Source organism: Corythoichthys intestinalis, chromosome 20, assembly GCF_030265065.1.
Source record: "Corythoichthys intestinalis isolate RoL2023-P3 chromosome 20, ASM3026506v1, whole genome shotgun sequence".
Classification (NCBI taxonomy): Eukaryota; Metazoa; Chordata; class Actinopteri; order Syngnathiformes; family Syngnathidae; genus Corythoichthys; species Corythoichthys intestinalis.
The window spans coordinates 26651386-26675383 of record NC_080414.1 but is presented as its reverse complement, the minus strand read 5'-3'; the positions used below and the strand labels follow the sequence as shown (position 1 = coordinate 26675383).

The 23998-nt window shown below is 43.0% G+C and overlaps 1 protein-coding gene across 1 annotated transcript in view; it reads left to right on the top strand.

Moving 5' to 3' along the window:
* sspo (SCO-spondin) overlaps positions 1-23998 on the top strand; it is a 267780-nt gene that overhangs the window by 201949 nt on the left and 41833 nt on the right. Inside the window, exons 86-102 of the mRNA XM_057823943.1 lie at positions 10710-10876; positions 10964-11109; positions 11236-11456; positions 11546-11578; positions 11669-11833; positions 11964-12182; positions 13847-14014; positions 14183-14317; positions 14504-14741; positions 18619-18771; positions 18855-18901; positions 19082-19429; positions 20681-20836; positions 21094-21218; positions 23084-23223; positions 23319-23365; positions 23441-23686. Of these exons, the coding sequence (XP_057679926.1) occupies positions 10710-10876; positions 10964-11109; positions 11236-11456; positions 11546-11578; positions 11669-11833; positions 11964-12182; positions 13847-14014; positions 14183-14317; positions 14504-14741; positions 18619-18771; positions 18855-18901; positions 19082-19429; positions 20681-20836; positions 21094-21218; positions 23084-23223; positions 23319-23365; positions 23441-23686 (2754 nt within the window). The remainder of the gene's footprint in view (positions 1-10709; positions 10877-10963; positions 11110-11235; positions 11457-11545; positions 11579-11668; positions 11834-11963; positions 12183-13846; positions 14015-14182; positions 14318-14503; positions 14742-18618; positions 18772-18854; positions 18902-19081; positions 19430-20680; positions 20837-21093; positions 21219-23083; positions 23224-23318; positions 23366-23440; positions 23687-23998) is intronic.

The following is a 23998-nucleotide window of genomic DNA, read 5'->3' as shown; positions in this document are numbered from 1 at the left end:
TGAATGGGGAGAGTAGCTGAGATCTGCCATGACAGAACATCGCTTCAATGACATCTGGCGCCGTCTAGCGTTGTGAATGGGTATAATGTCCGCGAATATAGGACGACACCCTCTTTTTCAGTCTTATATCAATGCTAAGAATACCGTCATATATATATATATATGTATATATATACACAATAGGGCAAATAAGTATTTAGTCAACCACTAATTGCGCAAGTTCTCCCACTTGAAAATATTAGAGAGACCAGTAATTGTCAACATGGTTAAACCTCAACCATGAGAGACAGGATGTGGAAAAAAAACCCAGAAAATCACTGTTTGATTTTTAAATAATTTATTTGAAAATCATGGTGGAAAATAAATATTTGGTCAATACCAAAAGTTCATCTCAATACTTTGTTATGTACCCTTTGTTGGCAATAACGGAGGCCAAACGTTTTCTATAACTCTTCACAAGCTTTTCACACACTGTTGCTGGTATTTTTGGCCCATTCCTACATGCAGATCTCCTCTAGCGCATGATGTTTTGGGGCTGTCGTTGGGCAACACGGACTTTCAACTCCCTCTGCAGATTTTCTATGGGGTTGAGACCTGGGGACTGGCTAGGCCACTCCAGGACCTTGAAATGCTTCTTACGAAGCCACTCCTTTGTTGCCCTGGCTGTGTGACCCAGCCACGTCTCATCTTCATTGCCTTTGCTGATGGAAGGAGATTTTCACTCAAAATCTCTCGATACATGGCCCCATTCATTCTTTCCTTTACACAGATCAGTCGTCCTGGTCCCTTTGCAGAAAAACAGCCCCAAGGCATGATGTTTCCACCCCCATGCTTCATAGTGGGTATCGTGCAATTCGGTATTCTTTTTCTTCCAAACAAGAGAATCTGTGTTTCTACGAAAAAGTTCTATTTTGGTTTCATCTGACCATAACACATTCTCCCAGTCCTCTCCTGGATCATCCAAATGCTCTCTTGCGAACCGTAGACGGGTCTGGACGTATACTTTCTACAGCAGGGGGACACGTCTGGCAGTGCAGGACTTCAGTCCCTGGCGGCACATTGTGTAACTGATAGTAGCCTTTGTTACTGTGGTCCCAACTCTCTGTAGGTCATTGACTAGGTCCCCCCATGTGGTTCTGGGATTTTTGCTCCCCGTTCTTGTTATCATTTTGACGCCACGGGGTGAGGAGGGAGTTGAAAGTCCGTGTTGCCCAACAACAGCCCCAAAACATCACTGCTCTAGAGGAGATCTGCATGGAGGAATGGGCCAAAATACCAGCAACAGTGTGTGAAAAGCTTGTGAAGAGTTACAGAAAACGTTTGGCCTCCGTTATTGCCAACATAGGATACATAACAAAGTATTGAGATTAACTTTTGGTAGACCAAATACTTATTTTCCATGATTTGGAAATAAATTCTTTAAAAATCAAACAATGTGATTTTCTGGCTTTTTTGTCCACATTCTGTCTCTCATGGTTGAGGTTTACCCATGTTGACAATTACAGGCCTCTCTAATATTTTCACGTGGGAGAACTTGCACAATTAGTGGTTGACTAAATACTTATTTGCCCCACTGTGTATATATATATATTTATTAGGGCTGTCAAACGATTAAAATTTTTAATCGAGTTAATTACAGCTTAAAAATTAATTAACCGTAATTAATCGCAATTAATCGCAATTCAAACCATCTATAAAATATGCCATATTTTTCTGTAAATTATTGTTGGAATGGAAAGATAAGACACAAGATGGATATATACATTCAACATACGGTACATAAGGACTATTTGTTTATTATAACAATAAATCAACAAGATGGCATTAACATCATTAACATTCTGTTAAAGCGATCCATGGATAGAAAGACTTGTAGTTCTTAAAAGAAAAATGTTAGTACAAGTTGGAAAAAATGTATATTAAAACCCCTCTTAATGTTTTCGTTTTAATAAAATTTTTAAAATTTTCAATCAAAAAATAAACTAGTAGCCCGCCATTGTTGATGTCAATAATTACTTACACAATGCTCATGGATGCTGAGGCCTATAAAATCAGTCACACCCAAGCGCCAGCAGAGGGCGGCAAAACTCCATAAAACACAATAAGTGAGCGTTTCACTGTGTACTGTCATTTAAATCTCTCTGAGCGGGGCATCTGCGTTAATTGCGTCAAATATTTTAACATGATTAATTAAAAAAATTAATTAACGCCCGTTAACACGATATTTTGACAGCCCTATATAATATATATATATAAATATGCAAATTTTTTGCGCGATAATTTTGACAGCCCTAATATTTATATATATATATGTGTATATATATATATATATATATATATATATATATGACTTTCAAAATATCGTGTTAACGGGCGTTAATTAATTTTTAAAATTAATCACGTTAAAATATTTGACGCAATTAACACATGCACTGAATGACCCGCTCACGCATTGTCTCAAACAGATTACAATGACGCCGTTTATGGACATTAAGAGTGATGAGAATGTCACCGGCCGCTTGGGGGCAGCGCCCTTCCATACTAATGTTATTCCTTCTACTAGTGGGAGAATTAGTAGCTGTTAGACGTTCATGCTGTTACATTGTGCTATTTGTGCTCCACGCATATTTCTGTAAGTTATCTTTCTTTTAGTGGCAAGTATGTGTCTCTTGTTGTATTTTGGGTAAGATATGTACAGAGATATATATGTTATAAAGGCGAGTGGACACAGGCGTTCTTTGGACTGCGCCATTTATTAGCAAAAGCTTCGCCAACTCCTTCACAACAAACATAAGTATCATTTAGTGAAAGCACAACAAAAATTATATTCCTATCTCTCAAAAAAAAAATAATGTACACAAAAAGAAAAGCACTTCAGTCTGTAGTTATGAGGCCCTATTCTCACACAGTTAAACAACAATGCAAAGTGAACTGGCTTGAACCGGCTACTTACTCAGACTTTGGTCACTCTATTTTTATTATTGTTATTTTTATTCTTCTTATTATTATTATATTAACTCTACTTTTGATTGAACATTTTACAAATTTTATTAAAACGAAAACATGAGGGGTTTTAATATAAAATTACTATAACTTGTAACTATAATATTTATCTTTTAGGAACTACAAGTCTTTCGATCCATGGATCACTTTAACAGAAAGAATGTTAATAATGCCATTTGTGGATTTATTGTTATAATACACAAATACAGTACTTATGTACAGTATGTTGTATGTACAGTTGTGGTCAAAAGTTTACATACACTTTTGAAGAACATAATGTCATGGCACTCTTGAGTTTCCAGTTATTTCTACAACTCTGATTTTTCTCCGATAGAGTGATTGGAACAGATACTTCTTTGTCACAAAAAACTTTCATGAAGTTTGGTTCTTTTATGACTTTATTGTGGGTTAACAGAAAAAGTGATCAAATCTGCTGGGTCAAAAATATACATACATGGATCTGAAAAAGCTAATTATTGACTTGAACAAGTCAGGAAAGTCACTTGGAGCCATTTCAAAGCAGCTGCAGGTCCCAAGAGCGACAGTGCAAACAATTGTTTGTAAGTATAAAGTGCATGGCACTGTTTTGTCACTGCCACGATCAGGAAGAAAACACAAGCTGTCACCTGCTGCTGAGAGAAAATTGGTCAGGAGGGTGAAGATTCAACCGAGAATCACCAAAAAGCAGATCTGCCAAGAATTAGAAGCTACTGGAACACAGGTGTCAGTGTCCACAGTCAAGCGTGTTTTGCATCTCCATGGACTGAGAGGCTGCCGTGCAAGAAGGAAGCCCTTGCCAAAAGTGGCACCTTAAGGCTCGACTGAAGTTTGCTGCTGATCACACGGACAAAGATAAGACCTTCTGGAGGAAAGTTCTGTGGTCAGACGAAACAAAAATCGAGCTGTTTGGCCACAATGCCCAGCAATATGTTTGGAGGAGAAAAGGTGAGGCCTTTAACCCCAAGTACACCTTGCCTACCGTCAAGCACGGTGGTGGTAGTATTATGCTGTGGGGCTGTTTCGCTGCCAATGGAACTGGTGCTTTACAGAGAGTAAATGGGATAATGAAGAAGGAGGATTACCTTCAAATTCTTCAAGATAACCTAACGTCATCAGCCCGAAGATTGGGTCTTGGGCGCAGTTGGGTGTTCCAACAGGACAATGACCCCAAACACACATCAAAAGTGGTAATGGAATGGCTAAATCAGGCTAGAATTAAGGTTTTCGAATGGCCTTCCCAAAGTCCTGACTTAAACCCCATTGAGAACTTGTGGACAATGCTGAAGAAACAAGTCCATGTCAGAAAGCCATCAAATTTAACTGAACTGCACCAATTCTGTCAAGAGGAGTGCTCAAAGATTCAACCAGAAGCTTGCCAGAAGCTTGTGGATGGCTACCAAAAGCGCCTAATTGAAGTGAAAATGGCCAAGGGACATGTTACCAAATATTAGCGCTGCTGTATGTATATTTTTGACCCAGCAGATTTGATCACTTTTTTCTGTTCACCCATAATAAAATCATAAAAGAACCAAACTTCATGAATGTTTTTTTTTTGTGACAAAGAAGTATCTGTTCCAATCACTCTATCAGAGAAAAATCAGAGTTGTAGAAATAACTGGAAACTCAAGAGAGCCATGACATTATGTTCTTCACAAGTGTATGTAAACTTTCGACCACAACTGTATATATCCGTCTTGTGTCTTATCTTTCCATTCCAACAATAATTTACAGAAAAATATGGCATATTTTAGAGATGGTTTGAATTGCGATTAATTACAATTGATTACGATTGATTAATTTTTAAGCTGTGATTAACTCGATTAAAAATTTTAATCGTTTGACAGCCCTAATATATATAGGGTGTGCCGCATTATAAGGCGGGTTGTGTTACGCATCGTCTAGATGAAGCTGCGCTAAAGGGAATGTAATGCCATGATTAACCAATATTGATCCCTATATAAGGTACATTGGATTATAAAGCGCACATTCGGCTTTTGTGAAAATTGAAGGCTTTTAGGTAAGCCATATAATGCGGAAAATACGTTAATCATTAGGGCTCATTCTGTGTTAAGGTGCGAGAGCAATAGGGGATCCCAGAGTGGACACACAGTGGTAAAAAATGAGCAATCGTTTATTGTAGGTCACAAGGCTGTCTTGGGTGTAGATTGCTGGGAGCGGAGCAGGGGAGCTGACGTGGGAGCTCGGAAGGAGGCAGGCGTGGAAGCTCGGAAGGAGGCAGGCGTAGAATCCGACAAGGGGCGCGCAGAGAACAGGACCTGGGGCAAGAGCAAAGTAGTCGTGAGCCGGGAATCAATGATATCATATAAGGAATGCGAGAAGCAACTGACGGCGAAACCAGACGAGTTGATCGGGCGACGAGGTGGAGCGTCTGCTGGGCTTTTAAAGCTGGCTGATGTTCATTGCTCTCAGCTGTGGCCGCTCCACTCGTCTGACCTGCAATCAGCTAAAAACATGCACACCTGCTGGAGGTGGGCATGTCTCAGAAGGAGGGGGAAGAGGACCTAACAGGACCCCCCCCCCTACGGGCGACACCAGGCGCCCGACGGAGACGCCCAGGATGGGCACGGTGGAAGTCCCGGATGAGCGCCCGCGACAGCACCCACCGGGCAGGGATCCAGGACCGCTCCTCCGGGCCATAGCCCTCCCAGTCAACTAGGTACTGGAGCCCACGGCCACGGCGGCGGACATCCAGAAGCCGCTCCACCCGGAAGGCTGGACCCCCGTCGACCGACAGAGGCGGCGGAGGGGGCGGAACAGGGGGGGCCAAGGGACTAGTGGAGACCGGTTTCACGAGGGAGACATGGAACGTGGGGTGGACCCGGTAATGTGCAGGGAGCCGGAGACGCACTGCGTTGGGGTTTACCACCTTCGTGATCTCAAAGGGCCCAACGAACCGGGGGGTGAGCTTCACAGACCCTGTCTTCAAGGGCAAGGACTTGGAAGAGAGCCACACCTTTTGGCCGACAGTGTAAATCGGTGCGGGCGAGCGGCGACGATCGGACTGGGTACGGGACCTCTCAGAGGCGCGGAGGAGAGCGGCGCGCGCTTGTTCCCAGACTCTGGAGCAACGGTCGATGTGGCCTTGGACAGACGGGACGGCTATCTCACTTTCCTGGGAGGGGAACAACGGGGGTTGGTAACCCAAAGAACACATAAAAGGTGACATACCCGATGAGGCATTCGGCAGGACGTTGTGCGCGTATTCAATCCAGGGCAACTGGTCACTCCAAGTGTTGGGGTGAGCTTGAGTGGTGCACCGGAGGGCCGCCTCGAGTTGCTGGTTTGCACGCTCACACTGGCCATTTGTCTGTGGGTGGTAACCGGAGGAGAGGCTCACTCCCACGCCTAGCGCCGCACAGAAAGCCCTCCAGACCTGAGAAGTAAACTGGGGCCCCCTGTCGGAGACTATATCTGACGGGATGCCGTGCAAACGGAAGACATGGTTAGTAAGCAGGGTTGTAGTTTCCATGGCTGAGGGAAGTTTGCGAAGGGGAATGAAATGAGCGGCTTTGGAGAATCTGTCGACAATAGTGAGAATTACAGTATTACCTTTGGAGGGGGGCAAACCGGTGACGAAATCCAGGGCTATGTGGGACCAGGGTCGGCTTGGGACAGGTAGTGGGCGAAGGAGTCCAGAGCTGGGCTTGGTGGACGTTTTGCTGCGCGCACATACTGTACAGGCTAGGACATAGGATCTAGTATCTTCTGGCATGGATGGCCACCAGAACCGCTGGCGTAGGACAGCCAATGTCCTACGGATGCCGGGGTGGCAGAACAGCCGGGATGAGTGAGCCCACTCCAAGACCTGGGAACGGAGACTCTGGGGCACAAACAGGTTAGACTGGGGACCGGCTCGAGGATCTGGGTGCTCAGCATGGGAATCCTTTACTTTGCGCTCTATCTCCCATTCCACGGAGGCCAGGAAGCGGGTTTGAGGAAGAATCGGCGCGGGTTCTTCCTTAGGTTCAATGGTTTGAAATTGGCGTGACAAGGCGTCGGGTTTTGTGTTTTTGGAGCCTGGGATGTAAGAGAGCACAAAGTCAAAACGGCAGAAAAACAAAGCCCACCTGGCCTGTCGTGGATTTAGTCTCCTAGCCGCCTTGAGGTACTCCAGGTTCTTATGGTCAGTGAGTACGAGGAATGGCTCTGGTGTGCCTTCCAGGTGGTGACGCCATTCTTCCAGAGCCAGTTTTACTGCTAGGAGCTCCCTGTCCCCAATACTGTAATTGCGTTCAGCGGGTGAGAGCCTGCGGGAGAAAAAGGCACATGGGTGGATTTTGCTATCGGCGGGCTGGCGTTGGGAGAGCACTGCGCCCACCCCCGACTCTGAGGCATCAACCTCCACAATGAACTGGAGTGACGGGTCGGGGTGGACCAGCACGGGGTCTGAGGTGAAACGACTCTTGAGGTCACTAAAAGCGGCGTCTGCAGCGTCGGACCAGAGGAACGGTTTGGCGGTGGAAGTGAGGGCCGTGAGGGGAGCTGCAATCCGGCTGTAATTGCGAATGAATCTCCTATAGAAGTTTGCAAAACCGAGAAAGCGTTGTAGTTGCTTCCTGTCAGAGGGGCGAGGCCAGTCCAGAACAGCAGTCACTTTTGCCGGGTCCATTCGTAGCTTCCCATGCCCCACAATGTAGCCAAGGAAGGCAGTTTCGGGAACACTGAACTCGCATTTCTCGGCTTTTACGTACAGCCGGTTCTCTAGCAGTCTCTGGAGTACTTGACGGACATGGTCCTCATGTTCTGATGGGGTGCCAGAGAACACCAGAATGTCATCCAAATACACCACGACGAACTTGTTAATCATATCACTCAGGACGTCATTCACCAAGTTTTGGAAGACTGCAGGGGCGTTAGTGAGCCCGAATGGCATAACAAGATATTCATAATGGCCCATGGGCGTGTTAAAGGCAGTCTTCCATTCATCGCCTTCCTTAATACGGACGAGGTGGTAGGCGTTACGTAGGTCGAGCTTCGTAAAGATGGTAGCCCCGTGCAGGGGGGTGAAAGTGGAATCAATAAGAGGAAGAGGGTATTTGTTTTTAATTGTGATTTCATTCAGCCCCCGGTAGTCGATGGTGGGTCTGAGGCCGCCATCTTTTTTATTCACAAAAAAGAACCCTGCCCCGACAGGGGAGGAGGAAGGGCGAATAATACCTGTGGCCAGGGACTCCGTGATGTATGACTTCATGGCCTCCCTTTCTGGTAGAGAGATGTTGTAAAGTCGTCCCTTGGGGAGGGTCGCACCAGGCAGGAGAGAGATGGCACAGTCGTACGGACGGTGAGGAGGGAGTGACACCGCATGGTCCTTACTAAAAACCAGTCCAAGGTCATGGTAGCCTTCTGGCACTGCGGAGAGGTCAGGTTGCGTCGGTTCCTGGACCGAACAGGTAGGCACTAAGGCAGATTTAAGACAGTGTGAGTGACAATAGTTACTCCATGCAGTTAACTTAGGGTGGGTCCAGTCTATGGCGGGGTTATGAGTTCTTAGCCAAGGCAGACCAAGAACCAGAGGTGTGCGGGGACTACGGAAAACAAAAAAGGAGCTCACCTCTCGATGGTTGCCAGATAAGAGGACATCAACGGCTTCGGTCTGTCTGCTCACGCTGAACAGGGGCTGTCCGTCCAGCGCAGTAGTCTTTAAAGGGGCAGGAAGCGGGTGTGTACGCAACCCCAACTGGCTCACCAAGGTTTGATCAATGAAGTTTTCGTCGGAACCACAATCTACAAGGGCGGTGACCGTGCGGGATTGGCCCCTCCAGGACAGCGTGGCGGTGAGCTGGAGCCGGCGTGAGGAACTGTGGGACATGTGGCTCACCAGTCGTCCCTCCTCTAATGGTGAGCCTAGCAGTTTCCCGGACGCACCGGGCAGCTGCGAATAAAATGCCCCCCTTGCCCACAGTAAATACACAACTGAGCGCTGTACCTGCGAGTGCGTTCCTCCTGGGATAACCTGGCGCGGCCCAACTGCATTGGTTCAGATTTGTCAGCAGGGGGCAGTGTCGCCTGAGCCGCATCAGTGGCCTGAACAGGGAACGAAGACGGGCGTGGAAGGGCAGCTAGGCGCAGGCCGGGGGGGTTCGGCGGTTCCCGGCGTTGTCTTCTTCGCTCCCGCAAGCGATTGTCAATTTGGATCGCCAATTTAATAAGGTCGTCCAAAGACCCAGGCTCATCCCGCGTGGCCAATTCGTCTTTGAGGGACTCAGTTAAGCCGCGGGTGAAGATCTCCTGTAGCGCCGCATCGTTAAAACGGCTCTCAGCGGCCAACGTGCGGAATTCCACCGAGAATTCTGCGACGCTCCGTGACCCCTGGTGAATGGCCATCATCCGCTTGGCAGCCTCTTTACCACGAATAGGATGGTCGAAGATCTTTCGCATTTCATCGGTGAAGTGGGCGTATGAACTACACACCGCGGACCCCTGCTCCCATATAGAGGAAGCCCAATCGAGAGCCGCTCCGCGTAGGCATCCGATCAAATAAGCAATCTTTGTTCGGTCCCCTTGGTACATGGATGGCTGCTGTTCGAAGACGAGGCTGCACTGGACTAAAAAAGCACGACATGTACCAAGGTTGCCATCGTAAGGAGACGGAGCCGGGACGTGGGGTTCCCGCGCCGCAGCTGTTGACGCCAGGTTAGTTACGGGAACATGACTCGGCGAAGCGGCGGTGTGGCGGAGGGGAGGCGGGGCTGTGCGTGCATGAGGCAGCGGCGTGAGTTGTGCCTGGATGGCTTGAAGTGACTCAGAAATGTCCGTTACCTTACTGAATAGATATTCGATTGCTTGGTGGTGGTCAAGGAGTGACGTGGGCGAGCTGGCTGTGTTGTCCGTGGGATCCATGATGGCCCGATCAAACTGTTAAGGTGCGAGAGCAATAGGGGATCCCAGAGTGGACACACAGTGGTAAAAAATGAGCAATCGTTTATTGTAGGTCACAAGGCTGTCTTGGGTGTAGATTGCTGGGAGCGGAGCAGGGGAGCTGACGTGGGAGCTCGGAAGGAGGCAGGCGTGGAAGCTCGGAAGGAGGCAGGCGTAGAATCCGACAAGGGGCGCGCAGAGAACAGGACCTGGGGCAAGAGCAAAGTAGTCGTGAGCCGGGAATCAATGATATCATATAAGGAATGCGAGAAGCAACTGACGGCGAAACCAGACGAGTTGATCGGGCGACGAGGTGGAGCGTCTGCTGGGCTTTTAAAGCTGGCTGATGTTCATTGCTCTCAGCTGTGGCCGCTCCACTCGTCTGACCTGCAATCAGCTAAAAACATGCACACCTGCTGGAGGTGGGCATGTCTCAGAAGGAGGGGGAAGAGGACCTAACATTCTGTATTTGTAGCCAGTTTGGTCATTTTGGTAGTAGGCTAATATAGCTAATATACATACAGTATATGAAAGTGTAATGTTTATCAGTACATTACAGAAAATGATAAACTTTATCCCAATATGCTAATTTTTTTAGAAGGACCTGTAGATACAGTAGATACGACATGTGCTACCTTCATTATATGTCTTATATAAGGCTTTAATATTTGTTTTTTTTAGTCCAACATGGCTCTTTCAGCATTTTGGGTTGCTGACGCGTCTCTACTTACACAATTTTCAAGTTACAAAACTAGTTCCAAAACCAATTAATTTGGCAAGTAGAGGTACCACTGTATACTGAATGTGGACTTGTTTTTGTTGCACAGAGGTGGGCTGCCCCCCAGGCAGGCTGTATAGGGAGTGCGAGCGAGGGGAAGGTTGCCCTTTCAGTTGCGACCAGATAAGCGGCAGGGAAGGCTGCTACACCGATGGCTGTGAGGAAGGCTGCCACTGTCCCTTATACACTTTCCAACACAACGGCATCTGCCTACACGTGGGTTCCTTTTCTATCCTACGTGCATCTTCCTGTTTGAAAATGGTTAAAGTAAACCAAACTGTGTATTATATTCTTGCATCTCAGGAGTGTCCCTGTTTAGTCGATAAGGATTTTCTAGCTTCATTACAGAGCGTCTCGAACACACCAGTCTCATCTCTGCTCCTCCATAACATTTCTGAGGGAGTAGAGCTCCAGCCTGGGGACACAGTGATCCATGACTGCAGCTCATGGTGAGTGGCTAATTTTAAACATGTCACACGTTCTTCTGGACAGCAGGATCCTCCAGTCCTCGAGGCTGCACTTGGGTGTTTAAACTCTCAAGGCCAACAAAACAGATTACCCATCTCTTCTCTTAGTGTTTGTGAGCATGGAAGGTGGAACTGTTCTTTAGAGAACTGTCCAATTGATGGTGGTCTCTCACCCTGGAGCTCTTGGAGCCCCTGCTCACTGTCCTGTGGAGGTCTCGGGCTGAAGACCCGCAATCGAGGATGTACCCAACCTGCTCCAGCTTATGGAGGGAGAGGTTGCCAGGGCCCATTCTTTGAAACCACTTATTGTCAAGCCCCTGATTGCTCAGGTAAGAGGAAAAAGTACATTTTGGCTGAGTTTATATTTCAGCATTTTTTGATGCCATGTGTTGATGGCTGTTTTTTATCTTCTTGACAGTTGTTGGTCCCACAGAAGAACCCATCCTGCCAGGTAAATGAGCATATATTTTGTACATTTTACATATTCACTGTTAATATTACATTCTGTACTCGCGGCTCACGGCTCTTTTATGTTCCATAGATGAGGATGTTGGTTTCTCTAAATGGTCATCATGGAGTCCATGTACTAAAACATGCAGTGATGCTCGGTCTCCGGCAATGAAGTCCCGCTATCGTCAATGCATTAGACCGCCCTGCATCGGGGACTCTCACCAAGACAAAGCCTGCAACCTCCCGCAATGTCCAGGTGTAAACATATTGATTTTATAAATAGGATGATTTTGTTGTTTTGCATATGGTTAATTAGGCTGTTTGCTTCGTTGGTAAAACGATGACATTTGGTGAGCATTGAGACTTTATTATCCCCACTATCGAAGGCTCAGACGGTCCAGAGCTCTGCACTGGGGACGATTGTGAACAGAGGAACTGTACCTGGACAGCTTGGGGCTCGTGGGGTTCTTGTTCACGTTCCTGTGGAGTTGGCCAGCAACAGAGGATACGAACCTTCCTCAGCCCTGGCCCCAATGGCTCCTGGTGTGACGACATCCTAGGAGGAAACCTCGAGACTCGCTTTTGTAATATCAAGCCCTGCAAAGGTGATAGAGTCACCAGTCATAAAGTTTAAAATTTTGAAGATGTGCATCCTGTGGAAAAGAGATGAGATGTTTGATTTTGATATACAGGGAGTACCCAGGTTACAAACGAGTTCTGTTCCTATGCTGGCATTGAAACCCAAATTTCCGCATAAATTGGAATTAACACTTTAATTACCACTAAAAACCACCCAAATCTCAAAATAACTATCCAAAAACATGTATTATTCGTCATTTTACCATCCTTACCAAGACATTGGAGCAAAGCTAGACTATGATCTAAACTCCAAAATGTCGATGACAGACATACATGTGGCTTGCTGACTTCATTCAGCTGCTCATGACATCAACACTTGCAGAATGAAACTAAAATAAACATTTAATCTGTTTTATCTTCAAAAGCAACAATTCAAATTTGTGTTTATAATTAACTGCTGATACAACAACAACAATCCATACAAACAATTAGCATGTATCACTTAGCATCTGCAATCATCAAAAATAATTACATAAACTCGCCCCAAGTATTCAACCACAATTTAAAATGCACAATATACATTGCAAAAGGTGTTATATACAGGTTTTGCCTCCACGGATGCATCACAAGCAACAAATAAGCATGCAGGCTTGCAGGCTTTCCCCTATCTCGCTTACTCAACTGCACGACTTCTTCATTCGAATAAATGCGGTCTTCCTCGTGTGTTAGCGTGCCCGTGCACTCTTCTTCGTGTGCGCAAATACGTGCTTTTTCGTGTGCACATGCTCTCCTACTCGTGTGCCATTAGTACTACCTGCTCTACGCATCCTGCGCCAAGATAAAAGCATGCATCACAAAACAAAAGTCAACATTATCAAAAAACTAGGGCTGCCAAAATTATTGCGTTAACGGGCGGTAATTAATTTTTTAAATGAATCACGTTAAAATATTTGATGTAATTAACACACATGCCTGGCTCAGACAGACTAAAATGACAGTACAGTGTAATGTCCGCTTGTTACTTGTTTTTTGGTGTTTGGTGCACTCTGCTGGCGTTTGGGTCCAACTGATTTTATGGGCTCGTACCATTAGTGAGCATGGTGTAATTATTGACATTAACAATGGCGAGCTACTACAAATTTTAATAAAACGAAAACATTAAGAGGGGTTTTAATATAAAATTTCTATAACTTGTACTAACATTTATCTTTTAAGAACTACAAGTCTTTCTATCCATGGATCACTTTAAGAGAATGTTAATAATGTTAATGCCATCTTGTTGATTTATTGTTATAATAAATAAATACAGTACGTATGTACCGTATGTTGAATGTATTTGTCCGTCTTGTGTCTTATATTTCCATTCCAACAATAATTTACAGAAAAATATGGCATGTTTTATAGATAGTTTAAATTGCGATTAATTACGATTTATTAATTTTTAAGCTGTAATTAACACGATAAAAAATTGTAATCGTTTGAAAGCCCTAAAAAAGACAAAAAAATAAAATAGAGACTCTGGCGTCGTAAAGTCAAAATCACGTAAGTCAGGTACATCGTAACCTGGGGACTTTTATGGCCTTTTTTTTTTTTTTTTTTTTTTTTTTTTTTTTTTTTTTTTTTAAGAGGTCATTAAAGGTAAAGCATTAACAAAACATATTTACACTGTGTATGTTGTCAACATCTGCAGTGGATGCAGGCTGGTCTCAATGGAGTCCGTGGTCCCTCTGTGATAAGCTCTGTGGCGGTGGTCGCTCCATACGCACCCGTATGTGTTCCAGCCCTCCACCCAAGAACGGAGGGAAGAAGTGTGAGGGAGAGAAGAACCAGGTCAAACCATGCAACACCAAGCCTTGCGGTCAGAATAACAAAACAAACACATGTGACTTGTCATTATCTGAGAAGTTCATTGTTGTTGGAAATTGTGCATTGTTTTTCCTCACAATTGTCTTTAGGGGAATGTATGTGAATTAAAAAGTCCTAGGAGCATCTTGGAAATTTTGTGACTTTGTTTGTCCCTTGCCAGATGAACAAGGATGCCCGCCGGGACAAGAGGTCGTGTCTTGTGCTAATGAGTGTCCACAGCGCTGCGTTGACCTCCAACAAGGCATAGAGTGCCAGACCAACACTGAATGTCAACCCGGATGCCGCTGCCCTAAAGGTACTGAAACCATTTCATATGATGGGATTATAATAAAAAATATATGCTATTTTGCCATTTCATGTTGTTACTCAAGACACAGTGGAATCTCAAATGTTAATAGTTGAATGTCAAATGGAACAAAGTAAGAGCTATTTGACTTTAAATAAAATTGGTAAATATTTATCTCTTCGGGTTTACATCCAGGTCAGTTGCAGCAAGATGGAGCATGTGTGCATCTGTGGCAGTGTGATTGCGTTGACTCGCAGGGACAGATTTGGGCTGCTGGCAGCGGGCATCAGGTAGACTGCAACAATTGTAAGTGCACCAACGGACAGTTGGTGTGCACCAATCATAGCTGCCAGGCCACATGCACCTGGAGCTCCTGGTCCAGTTGGGCGTCATGCAGCGTGACCTGTGGGCGGGGCAAGAGAACCAGATACAGGTACTTTGCAATAAGTGGAATTAGCTGTTAATACACTGTACAGCTGGGCTTTGAAGGACAGATGAAGAGTTTGTCGAATTTCGGTGTAAATTGACGAATGTAAACTTTGGACAACTTTTTTTATTTTCATATATATATATATATATATATATAGAGAGAGAGAGAGAGAGAGAGAGAGAGAGAGAGAGAGAGAGAGAGAGAGAGAGAGAGAGAGAGAGAGAGAGAGAGAGAGAGAGAGAGAGAGAGAGAGAGAGAGAGAGAGAGAGAGAGAGAGAGAGAGAGAGAGAGAGAGACACAGAATGTGGAAAAAAACAGAAAATCACATTGTTTGGTTTTTAAAGAATTTATTTCCAAATTAATGGTGGAAAATAAGTATTTGGTCAATACCAAAAATTCATCTCAATACTTTGTTATGTCCCCTTTGTTGGCAATAACGGAGGCCAAACATTTTCTGTAACTCTTCACAAGCTTTTCATACACTGTTACTGGTATTTTGGCCCATTCCTTCATGCAGATCTCCTCTAAAGCAGTGATGTTTTGGGGTTGTCATTGGGCAACACTGACTTTCAACTACCTCCACAGATTTTCTATGGGGTTGAGATCTGAAGACTGGCTAGGCCACTCCAGGACCTTGAAATGCTTCTTACGAAGCCACTCCTTTGTTGCCCTGGCTGTGCGTTTGGGATCATTGTCATGCTGAAAGACCCAGCCACGTCTCATCTTCAATGCCCTTGCTGATGGAAGGAGATTTTCATTCAAAATCTCTTGATCCATGGCCCCATTCATTCTTTCCTTTACTCAGATCACTTGTCCTGGTCTCTTTGCAGAAAAACAGCCCCAAAGCATGATGTTTCCACCCCCATGCTTCACAGTGGGTATGGTGCACTTGAGTATTCTTTCTCCTCCAAACACGAGAACCTGTGTTTCTACCAAAAAGTTCTATTTCGGTTTCATCTGACCATAACACATTTTCCCAGTCCTCTTCTGGATCATCCAAATGCTCTCTAGCGAACCGCAGACGGGCCTGGACGTGTACTGGCTTCAGCAGAGGATCACGTCTGGCCGTGCAGGAATTGAGTCCCTGGCAGCGCGTTGTGTTACTGATAGTAGCCTTTGTTATTGTGGTCCCAGCTCTCTGTAGGTCATTCATTAGGTCCCCCCGTGTGGTTCTGGGATTTTTGCTCACCGTTCTTGTTATCATTTTGATGCTACAGGGTGAGATCTTGCTTGGAGCCCCAGATCAAGGGAGATTATCAGTGGTCTTGTATGTCTTCCATTTTCTAATAATTGCTCCCCCAATTGATTTCTTTACAAGAGTGAAGATTTACAGCAAACGTTTGGCCTCCGTTATTGCCAACAAAGGGTACATAACAAAGTATTGAGAGGAACTTTTGGTATTGACCAAATACTTATTTTCCACCATGATTTGCAAATAAATTCTTGAAGAATCAAACAATGTGACTTTCTATTTTTTTCCCCACATTCTGTCTCTCATGGTTGAGGTTTACCCATGTTGATAATTACAGGCCTCGCTAATCTTTTTAAGTTGGAGAACTTTCAGAATTGGAGGTTGACTAAATACTTATTTGCCCCACTGTAACTGTGAGAAGTATTAGTTTTGTAGGACTCCGTCAATGATTAAGAGGGCTCTCAGGAAAGATAATCTACAATTAATCCTTACATTTGAACCTGAGGCGTCAGATGACGAAGATTTACTCGGCACAGTAGATGAAGGTGATGACGCCGACTGGTGGCTCGGCACTTCACGAAAGGAAGCTTAACAAGCCTACGTCTAGCATCGTGATTTCCCTTTGAAACTTTCTTTCCCCAGTCATTCTGTGATATAATTATCAGTAATCGCAAAAATAGACAAGTAGTTATAGACTGTAGATCAAGTAACAAATGTATCAAAATCACATGAATAGACGACCTGTCAGCTGTCCTATCTACTTATGACAGGCCAGCAACAACAACAACAAAAAATAGGTCGCACTTCAACGAACAGGCAGTAGAATTTGCCTTTGTATATCAACAGAATTGTATCAAATTTTAGAATTAAAAAAGACAGTAAGGGTCTACTTACATCTTTGAAAAACCAAGGTTGTTTTCTCCTAGGCTTTTAAAGCTGTCGTCGCTTTGATGTGTTGTTGAAAACAAAGAAGTGATCGAGGAGCCGGGGAGAAGTTCTTCCGTTTGACTCTTAGATATGATGTCCAAATCCTTGCAGAGGAAGGTTTTTTTGGGCCACTGATATGGTCTTGAGCCTTTGTGTGAGCAATTAATTGCTACACATTGAGATGGCATGATGAATCTCGCAAGTAAAACCCAGAAAATCTTTGCAATATACTGCGAGGATAGCTTAATGCTATACCGTCTCTGACAAAAGTCTTGTCGGTTATCCATTTTTTAGAAACAATTGCCAATAACCTGACTTTTAAATATTCAATTGGTTTCAGAAATGGCTCATATGAAAGCTAAGACCCTCCCAAATGATGTTGAATGTACAAAAATATTATTTGTTTCACTGAAAAAAGATTTATCATTTAATGAAAACATGAAGGTCAAATTTTGGCAAGACAAAAGTTTTGTCGCCTACAGAAAGCAATGTGAAAATTGAACAAAAATGTACTTAAAATATGATGTGAAATCCTAATTAAATATTTTGTATGACTTCCATGGGCTTAAAGGACTGCATCCATGCGGTTCGGCAAGGATTCATACAATTTATTGATGAATGCATCAGGGACATCAAAGAAAGCAGTCCTGCATGCCTCCCAGAGTTCATCAACATTCTTCAGTTTCGTCTTCCATGCTTCCTCTTTCATCCTACCCCAGACATGCTCAATGATGTTTATGTCTGGTGACTGGGCTGGCCAGTCCTGGAGGATCTTGATCTTCTTTGCCTTGAGGAAGTTTGAGGTAGAGATTGAAGTATGCGATGGAGTATCATCCTGCTGCAGAATTTGTCCGTTTTTATGGTTAGGAATGTAAGAGGCAGCTAAGATTTGTTGATATTTCAGACTATTTATGTTGCCTTCTACCCTGCAGATCTCTCGCACATCCCCATAGTGGATGGATGTAACCCCAGACTAGGATTTTGCCACCACCAAACTTCACTGTTTTCTGAGTGAATCTTGGATCCATGCGGGCTCCAGTAGGTCTCCTGCAATATTTGCGGCGACTGTGGTGTAATTCAATGGAAGATTCATATGAAAAATCCACTTTTTGCCACAAAACAGTGAAATTTGGTGGTGAAGTAACCGCAACTCAGGTTGTTAGCAACTGTTTCTACAAAATGGATAAGCGACAAGACTTTTGTCAGGGACTGCATTTCCGTATTGAAGTGCTGCCGAGGTCATCTGTAAATTACGTCATCAAGTAGCGGCCGGCAAAGAGGCGCGTCCCTCATTGCTAAGGTGTTGCTATGGCAGTAACTCAAAAACTAGGCGGTCAATTCAAAATTTTTTTGTAATATGAGTTATGACACAGCGAATGATGCATTCAATACAATTTAAATTAGTAAAACGCTCAAGAATTGTACTCTTCATCTGTCCTTTAATTCAATGCATAGTCATTTTGTAGTTAACTAAACATTCATATGATTTTTCATAAACTAGGAAATTGAAATTCTTTATATATTGCTATGGTCAATGAGTTATACAGACATATATCAGGAGTAGATAAACATCAATCGACTCTACTGTCACATTACTACATCAACTTCATTATAAAAAGGCACACACAATTATTTAGAGCTATTTATTTATTGATTTTGTCTGTTAATTTTTTTAAGTGGCCATTAGTCTTTAGCTTTTAGCTTACTATTTCATATCCTGGTAATAAGCAATGACAAGACTGTGATCCAACTCTGTCTCAGATCTTTAATTTCAGAAAACCAGGAAACTGATTGTCAATTTGAGGAAGTCAATCATAAAGCTTGTGAGCCCGGACCCTGTCCCCCTCTTTGTCTCCATGACGACCAGGAGCTACATGTGGGAGACACTTGGCTTATGGGAGAGTGTAAACAATGGTAAGATACATGTTTGCAATTAAAGGGGGAAAAATTTATGTATTGAAAAAGAGAGTGTTGAACATCAGCAATTTATTTCCCAGCACTTGCACTCCAGAGGGAGATTACTGCCAAGACATCGATTGCAGAGGTGGGTCACATTTACATTAATAACAGTAAGTACAAGTTATTGAGCCATTTAGGCAAACATATTTATCTTGAGCCTTGTTTGAGTCAATTTTAAGAAACATAACTTACACTTAGTACATTAATGAGAGTAAACCAATTGGAAGGACATATCAATTTTATGTCTTGTTTATGTCAATTGCAGTGGATGGTGGCTGGACTCCATGGTCAGTATGGTCTGACTGCTCAGTGACCTGCGGGCAAGGAACACAAGTTCAAACTCGCGCTTGCATTAACCCGCCACCTCGTAACAATGGCACACACTGCGATGGGCCAGAAAGACAGAACCAAGAATGCCACACCGCTCTCTGTCTGGATGACCTTTGCCCATGGTCGCCATGGTCACCGTGTTCCCGGAGTTGTGGGGCAGGGACTGTAGTGAGGCGTAGGGTGTGCGTCTGCGGGAAGAGAGGAATTGCAGCATGTCCCGCTGAGATTGAAGATGAGATGAACCAAGAGGAGAACCAGCTGTGTTTCAAGCAACCATGTCCTGGTACAAATTACCGTAATTTTCGCACTAAAAGGCGCACCTGACTATAAGCCGCCACCCACCAAATTTGGCACGAAAACGGCATTTGTTCATAGATGAGCCGCACTGGTCTATAAGCCGCAGCTGTCCTCACTGTATTATGTGATATTTACACCAAAAGATATTATCTGGTAACACTTTATTTAACAGCCGCATCATACGACTGTCATGAGACCAAATGAACCACCATGATGCTTTGAACCAATAGGCTGCAAAGCTTCATTGCTTCAAGGAGCCGCATTTGGCCATCACTGCTCCCTTGGGGGAGACAGTGAACCTCTGATGCCACCTGCTGTCAACACTGTTTTTGTCCAACATGCCTCCTAGCATGCATTGCAGCGCTTCCGTTGTAAATAACAATCAAAATTCATATTAGCTGAACTTTCCTTTGAACCCAGACAATATTTATGGTTGGTTTGAAGACCTGACATCTTTCGGCGAACACTTCCGCCTTCATCAGAGAGTCACTGATGTTTGTGTGACGCATCTTTATCAGCTGATGGATGAAGGCGTGACTCACCTGTTAGATTGACAGGCGAGTCATGCCCTCTGACAGGTATTTAATCCACCACTATTGTCTGGGATAAAAGAAAAATTTCACTAATATATAAGTGTAGACAAAATGAACTCAATACAAAAATCAAAATTCATGTTCTGTGTTAATTATTTATTCAGTTACTATTCCAATTGTTTCATTACTTGCTAGTTATGGTATTTGGTAACACTTTATATGACAGTGGCGCCATAAGACTGTCATAATTATGACATGACACTGTCATGAGCATTATTGAATGCTTATAACAAATGTCATTTAGTGTTACCCGGCAAATTATCTCACTTTTGAATGGATGTAAAAGATCCAAGCTGAACATAAATGGAGGTAGTGACATAATTTGTCAGATGACACTTAATGACATCTGTAATAAGCATTCTGTAATGCCCATGATAGTGTCATGTCATAATTATGCCGGTCTTATGACAGTCTTATGACACCGCTGTCAAATACAGTGTTACCTATTAACCCCAAAAAATCAACAAATAAGCCTCAATGGACTATAAGCCTCAGGATTCAAAATGAAGGGAAAAAGTAGCGTCTTATAGTCCAAAAATTATGGTCATCAAAAATGGGAGGCAGTTACATGTCCTGCATTAGTTGGCACTATAATTTATAATTTATATATAAGTGATAACAATTATTTTCATTTCCCTCTACAGAGTGTCCCATGTCAGGATGGAGCGTTTGGTCTCAGTGCTCATGTGAATCTCAAAGGCAGCAACGCTACCGTGTAGCTGTCACCTCGGCCACCAGGGGGCAGCAGTGCACTCCTGTTGAAACACAAAGCAAGCCATGTAGCCTCAGTCACTGTGATGGTGAGTGTTGAATGAACTCAATACAGTGTGTATTTATATGTCTGTTATACTTCATTATTCTGGATGGAAAGACATTTGAGCATTTTTGATATCCATCGTAAAGTCCATGTAGGTTCTTTCTCTTTTCTAATAGTATCCATACCTGAAGTTTCAAATCAAGCATATTGAATATATCTTCAAATGTCTTTGTCACTAACTTGTTTCTGAGTAAATTTACGTGTGATACGCCTTTATTTAAATTTTTAACGCTTTTTCAGAATGTGAAGCACCATTCATTTATTCCCCTTGTGGTGCACCTTGTGAGAAGCATTGTGAGCTCCATGGACGTACAGATCTGTGTCTGGGTGTCAGAGAGTGTACACCTGGTTGCTACTGTCCACCGGTAATTTCTATTCTATTAATTCATTCTTGGTAAGGACTAATTATGTGACGGTATGATAACCTTGAGCAAAAACATCACCGTATCACGTTATTGCAATTACAGCTCTATAATGTGTTACTTTGAGATATCAGGGTTTAAAAAAAAAAATCCATTGAACAGGATTTTTATTTTTCAAAACATATTAGCAGACTGGAGCATAAATATTTTAAGTTAAAATAAAAAAATAACAAAAAAATATAAGGAAAATATTCCAAATAGAATGTAAATAAATGCAGTCCTTTAGGTGAGCCTAAACCCACAGCCACAACTCAACATTATTACCATCAGAACAAAAATAATTGAATTATTTTCCATATAAAGCATGTGTGTATGACTCGTATCATGCTTAAAAAAGAAGACACTCTAAACACGCTGGAGTTAACTCTCGTGACAGTGTTTACTAACCTTTCATTTTGTTTATATGGGAAATCATATTGGAGGCATTGCCTCCTCGGCAGCCATCCTTCGCAAACATGTTTTACATGTCGGTTGGCTCTCCTCCTCCAAGCCCCGACCGTCTGTAACTTTTCTGTCGCCGAAGTATTCCTATATCAGCGATTTCGTTTTTTTCGATGGGGGAAAACGTTCCGGAGTTTCACCTCCTCCAACCGTCGTGGAGCACAGCTGACTCACTGACACTAAGCAACAACCGGTTGGGGAGGGTTAAGCCTTGCAGCTGCAAGCGATGAATTTCTCCCTGCATTTTTGGGACATAAAAAATAGCTAATAACCTTAGGGACGGGATGACGGAAATTTTTGCTGTATTAAAACCGTGACGTTTCAATACCACGCTATACCTTGAAACTGATAATTAGCTCATGTCTAATAAGGACAGTGATGAAAAAAGAGCACAAGATCAACAACATCACTAGTTCGTTTGAGAATCATTATTGCATATCAGTTGATTATTATGCAACTAAAATTGAGTATGCTACTTGTACTATAGATTGAAGTGTAGAGTAGTTGGTAATACAGTATTATAATGGAGCTTGGTATAAGAGTTTTATCAGACGCTATGTGGACAGTGCATTCATATATGTAAAGTTGAATAAATGAACTCATTTTTTTCCCCTACCAAAAAACTACTTGAGTACAGAGAACAATTGTAAACCATTTCTCTGGGTGTCAATTACTTGCGGATTTGCTCTATTTGCCACAGGATCAGTACTAATAACCCTCAAATAGCACTGGAGCACTACAGTACATTCATTTTATATATATGTTGGATTTAAACCATAGAAAATGGAACGCCAACTCCTAATGGAAGACCTTTTTGTAATGTACTGTAACTGTTTAAAATGCTCATATTTTGCAGCTTAAATGTCTGTTATTTATAGGGACCACACCAGCATTAAACTACCATTAATTTGACAAGTGCATTATGCCACGCCATATACTGTTGGTAATATTTCACTTTGATACCTAGTGGGATGACAATTTCATCATGTTATTTAGCTCAGTTTGCAAGCTTTCAGCTGTGATTTATTGCAAAATGCTTTGTGGTAGACTGACAATATGCACATACAGCAGTAAGGAGGGCAGGTAATGAAATATGGAACAGAAAGCTGCTCCTTGCAGTTATAAGGCCTGACAGCACTAGTTACAGTGATAACTTTAACAGTTATGGCTTACCTTTTATGTAAGACATAAATCATTGAATATCAGCTACAAAATGCATAAAACAATTACTAAACAGTGAGTTCAGCTGTTTTCAAGTCTTCGCGAGAATTTTATGGCTACACTCACTGGAAACAAGGATCAACACCAATGAGAAGCTAAGACAGCCCCTAATTTTATGTGATAAATGGTCTTTGTTGTCCCTGCAGGGGTTGCTACAGCAGAATGGTAGCTGTGTATCATCTGAAAAGTGTGGCTGCATTTACTTGCATGATCAACCTGAAGGACATTCACCAACACCAGTCACTGTCCCTCAGGGGTCTACAGTCACCATTGGTTGCAGTAGCTGGTTAGTAAGATATTACTGTTTTCATAACAGTTCAAATTTTAATATTTGAAAAGTAACTGTGTAAAATCTGTTCTTTTCTGTCTGCGCATTTTCAGCCTTTGCCATGATGGGACCTTGGAGTGTGACATGAGAGAGTGTGAAGGTAGTTAGCATGGGTAAAATTGATATTTTTTTCCATACTGTATTATACCTCGTGTTTTTTTCTTTTTTATCCCAGTGATCTTCAGTGAATGGTCAGAATGGACTCCGTGTTCTCCCTGCATGCCATACTCATCTCTGAACCCAGGCAGTAACCTCCTGGAAGACTCCGTCAATGGAAGTAGAAGGATTTCGTTTCAGAGGCGTTTCCGGGCCTGTTTAGATTTTGACTCTGGGTTTCCAGTGTCTGGAGAGCAGGAGAAAAGTCAGTGTCCTCATCCGCAAGTTGAGGACAGGCTGTGTCCCGATGATGGCATCTGTAAAGGTATATTAACAAACAGCATTTTACATAGTGGTGGATGAAGTATGCACTTTTTTTTACTTAAGCAAAAGTAAAGATACTGGTGCAAAAATTAAGTAAAAGTACAAGTATCTAAGAACAAAATTGCTCAAGTAAAAGTACTTGCTTTAAAATTTACAAGTAAAAAGTAAAAGTATTTTCTTCTGATGCAAAAATGTAATATAGGTATATATACAGAACAGTATATATATATATATATATATATATATATATATATATATATATATATATATATATATATATATATATTATTGTCATCATCATCTGTATCATTGA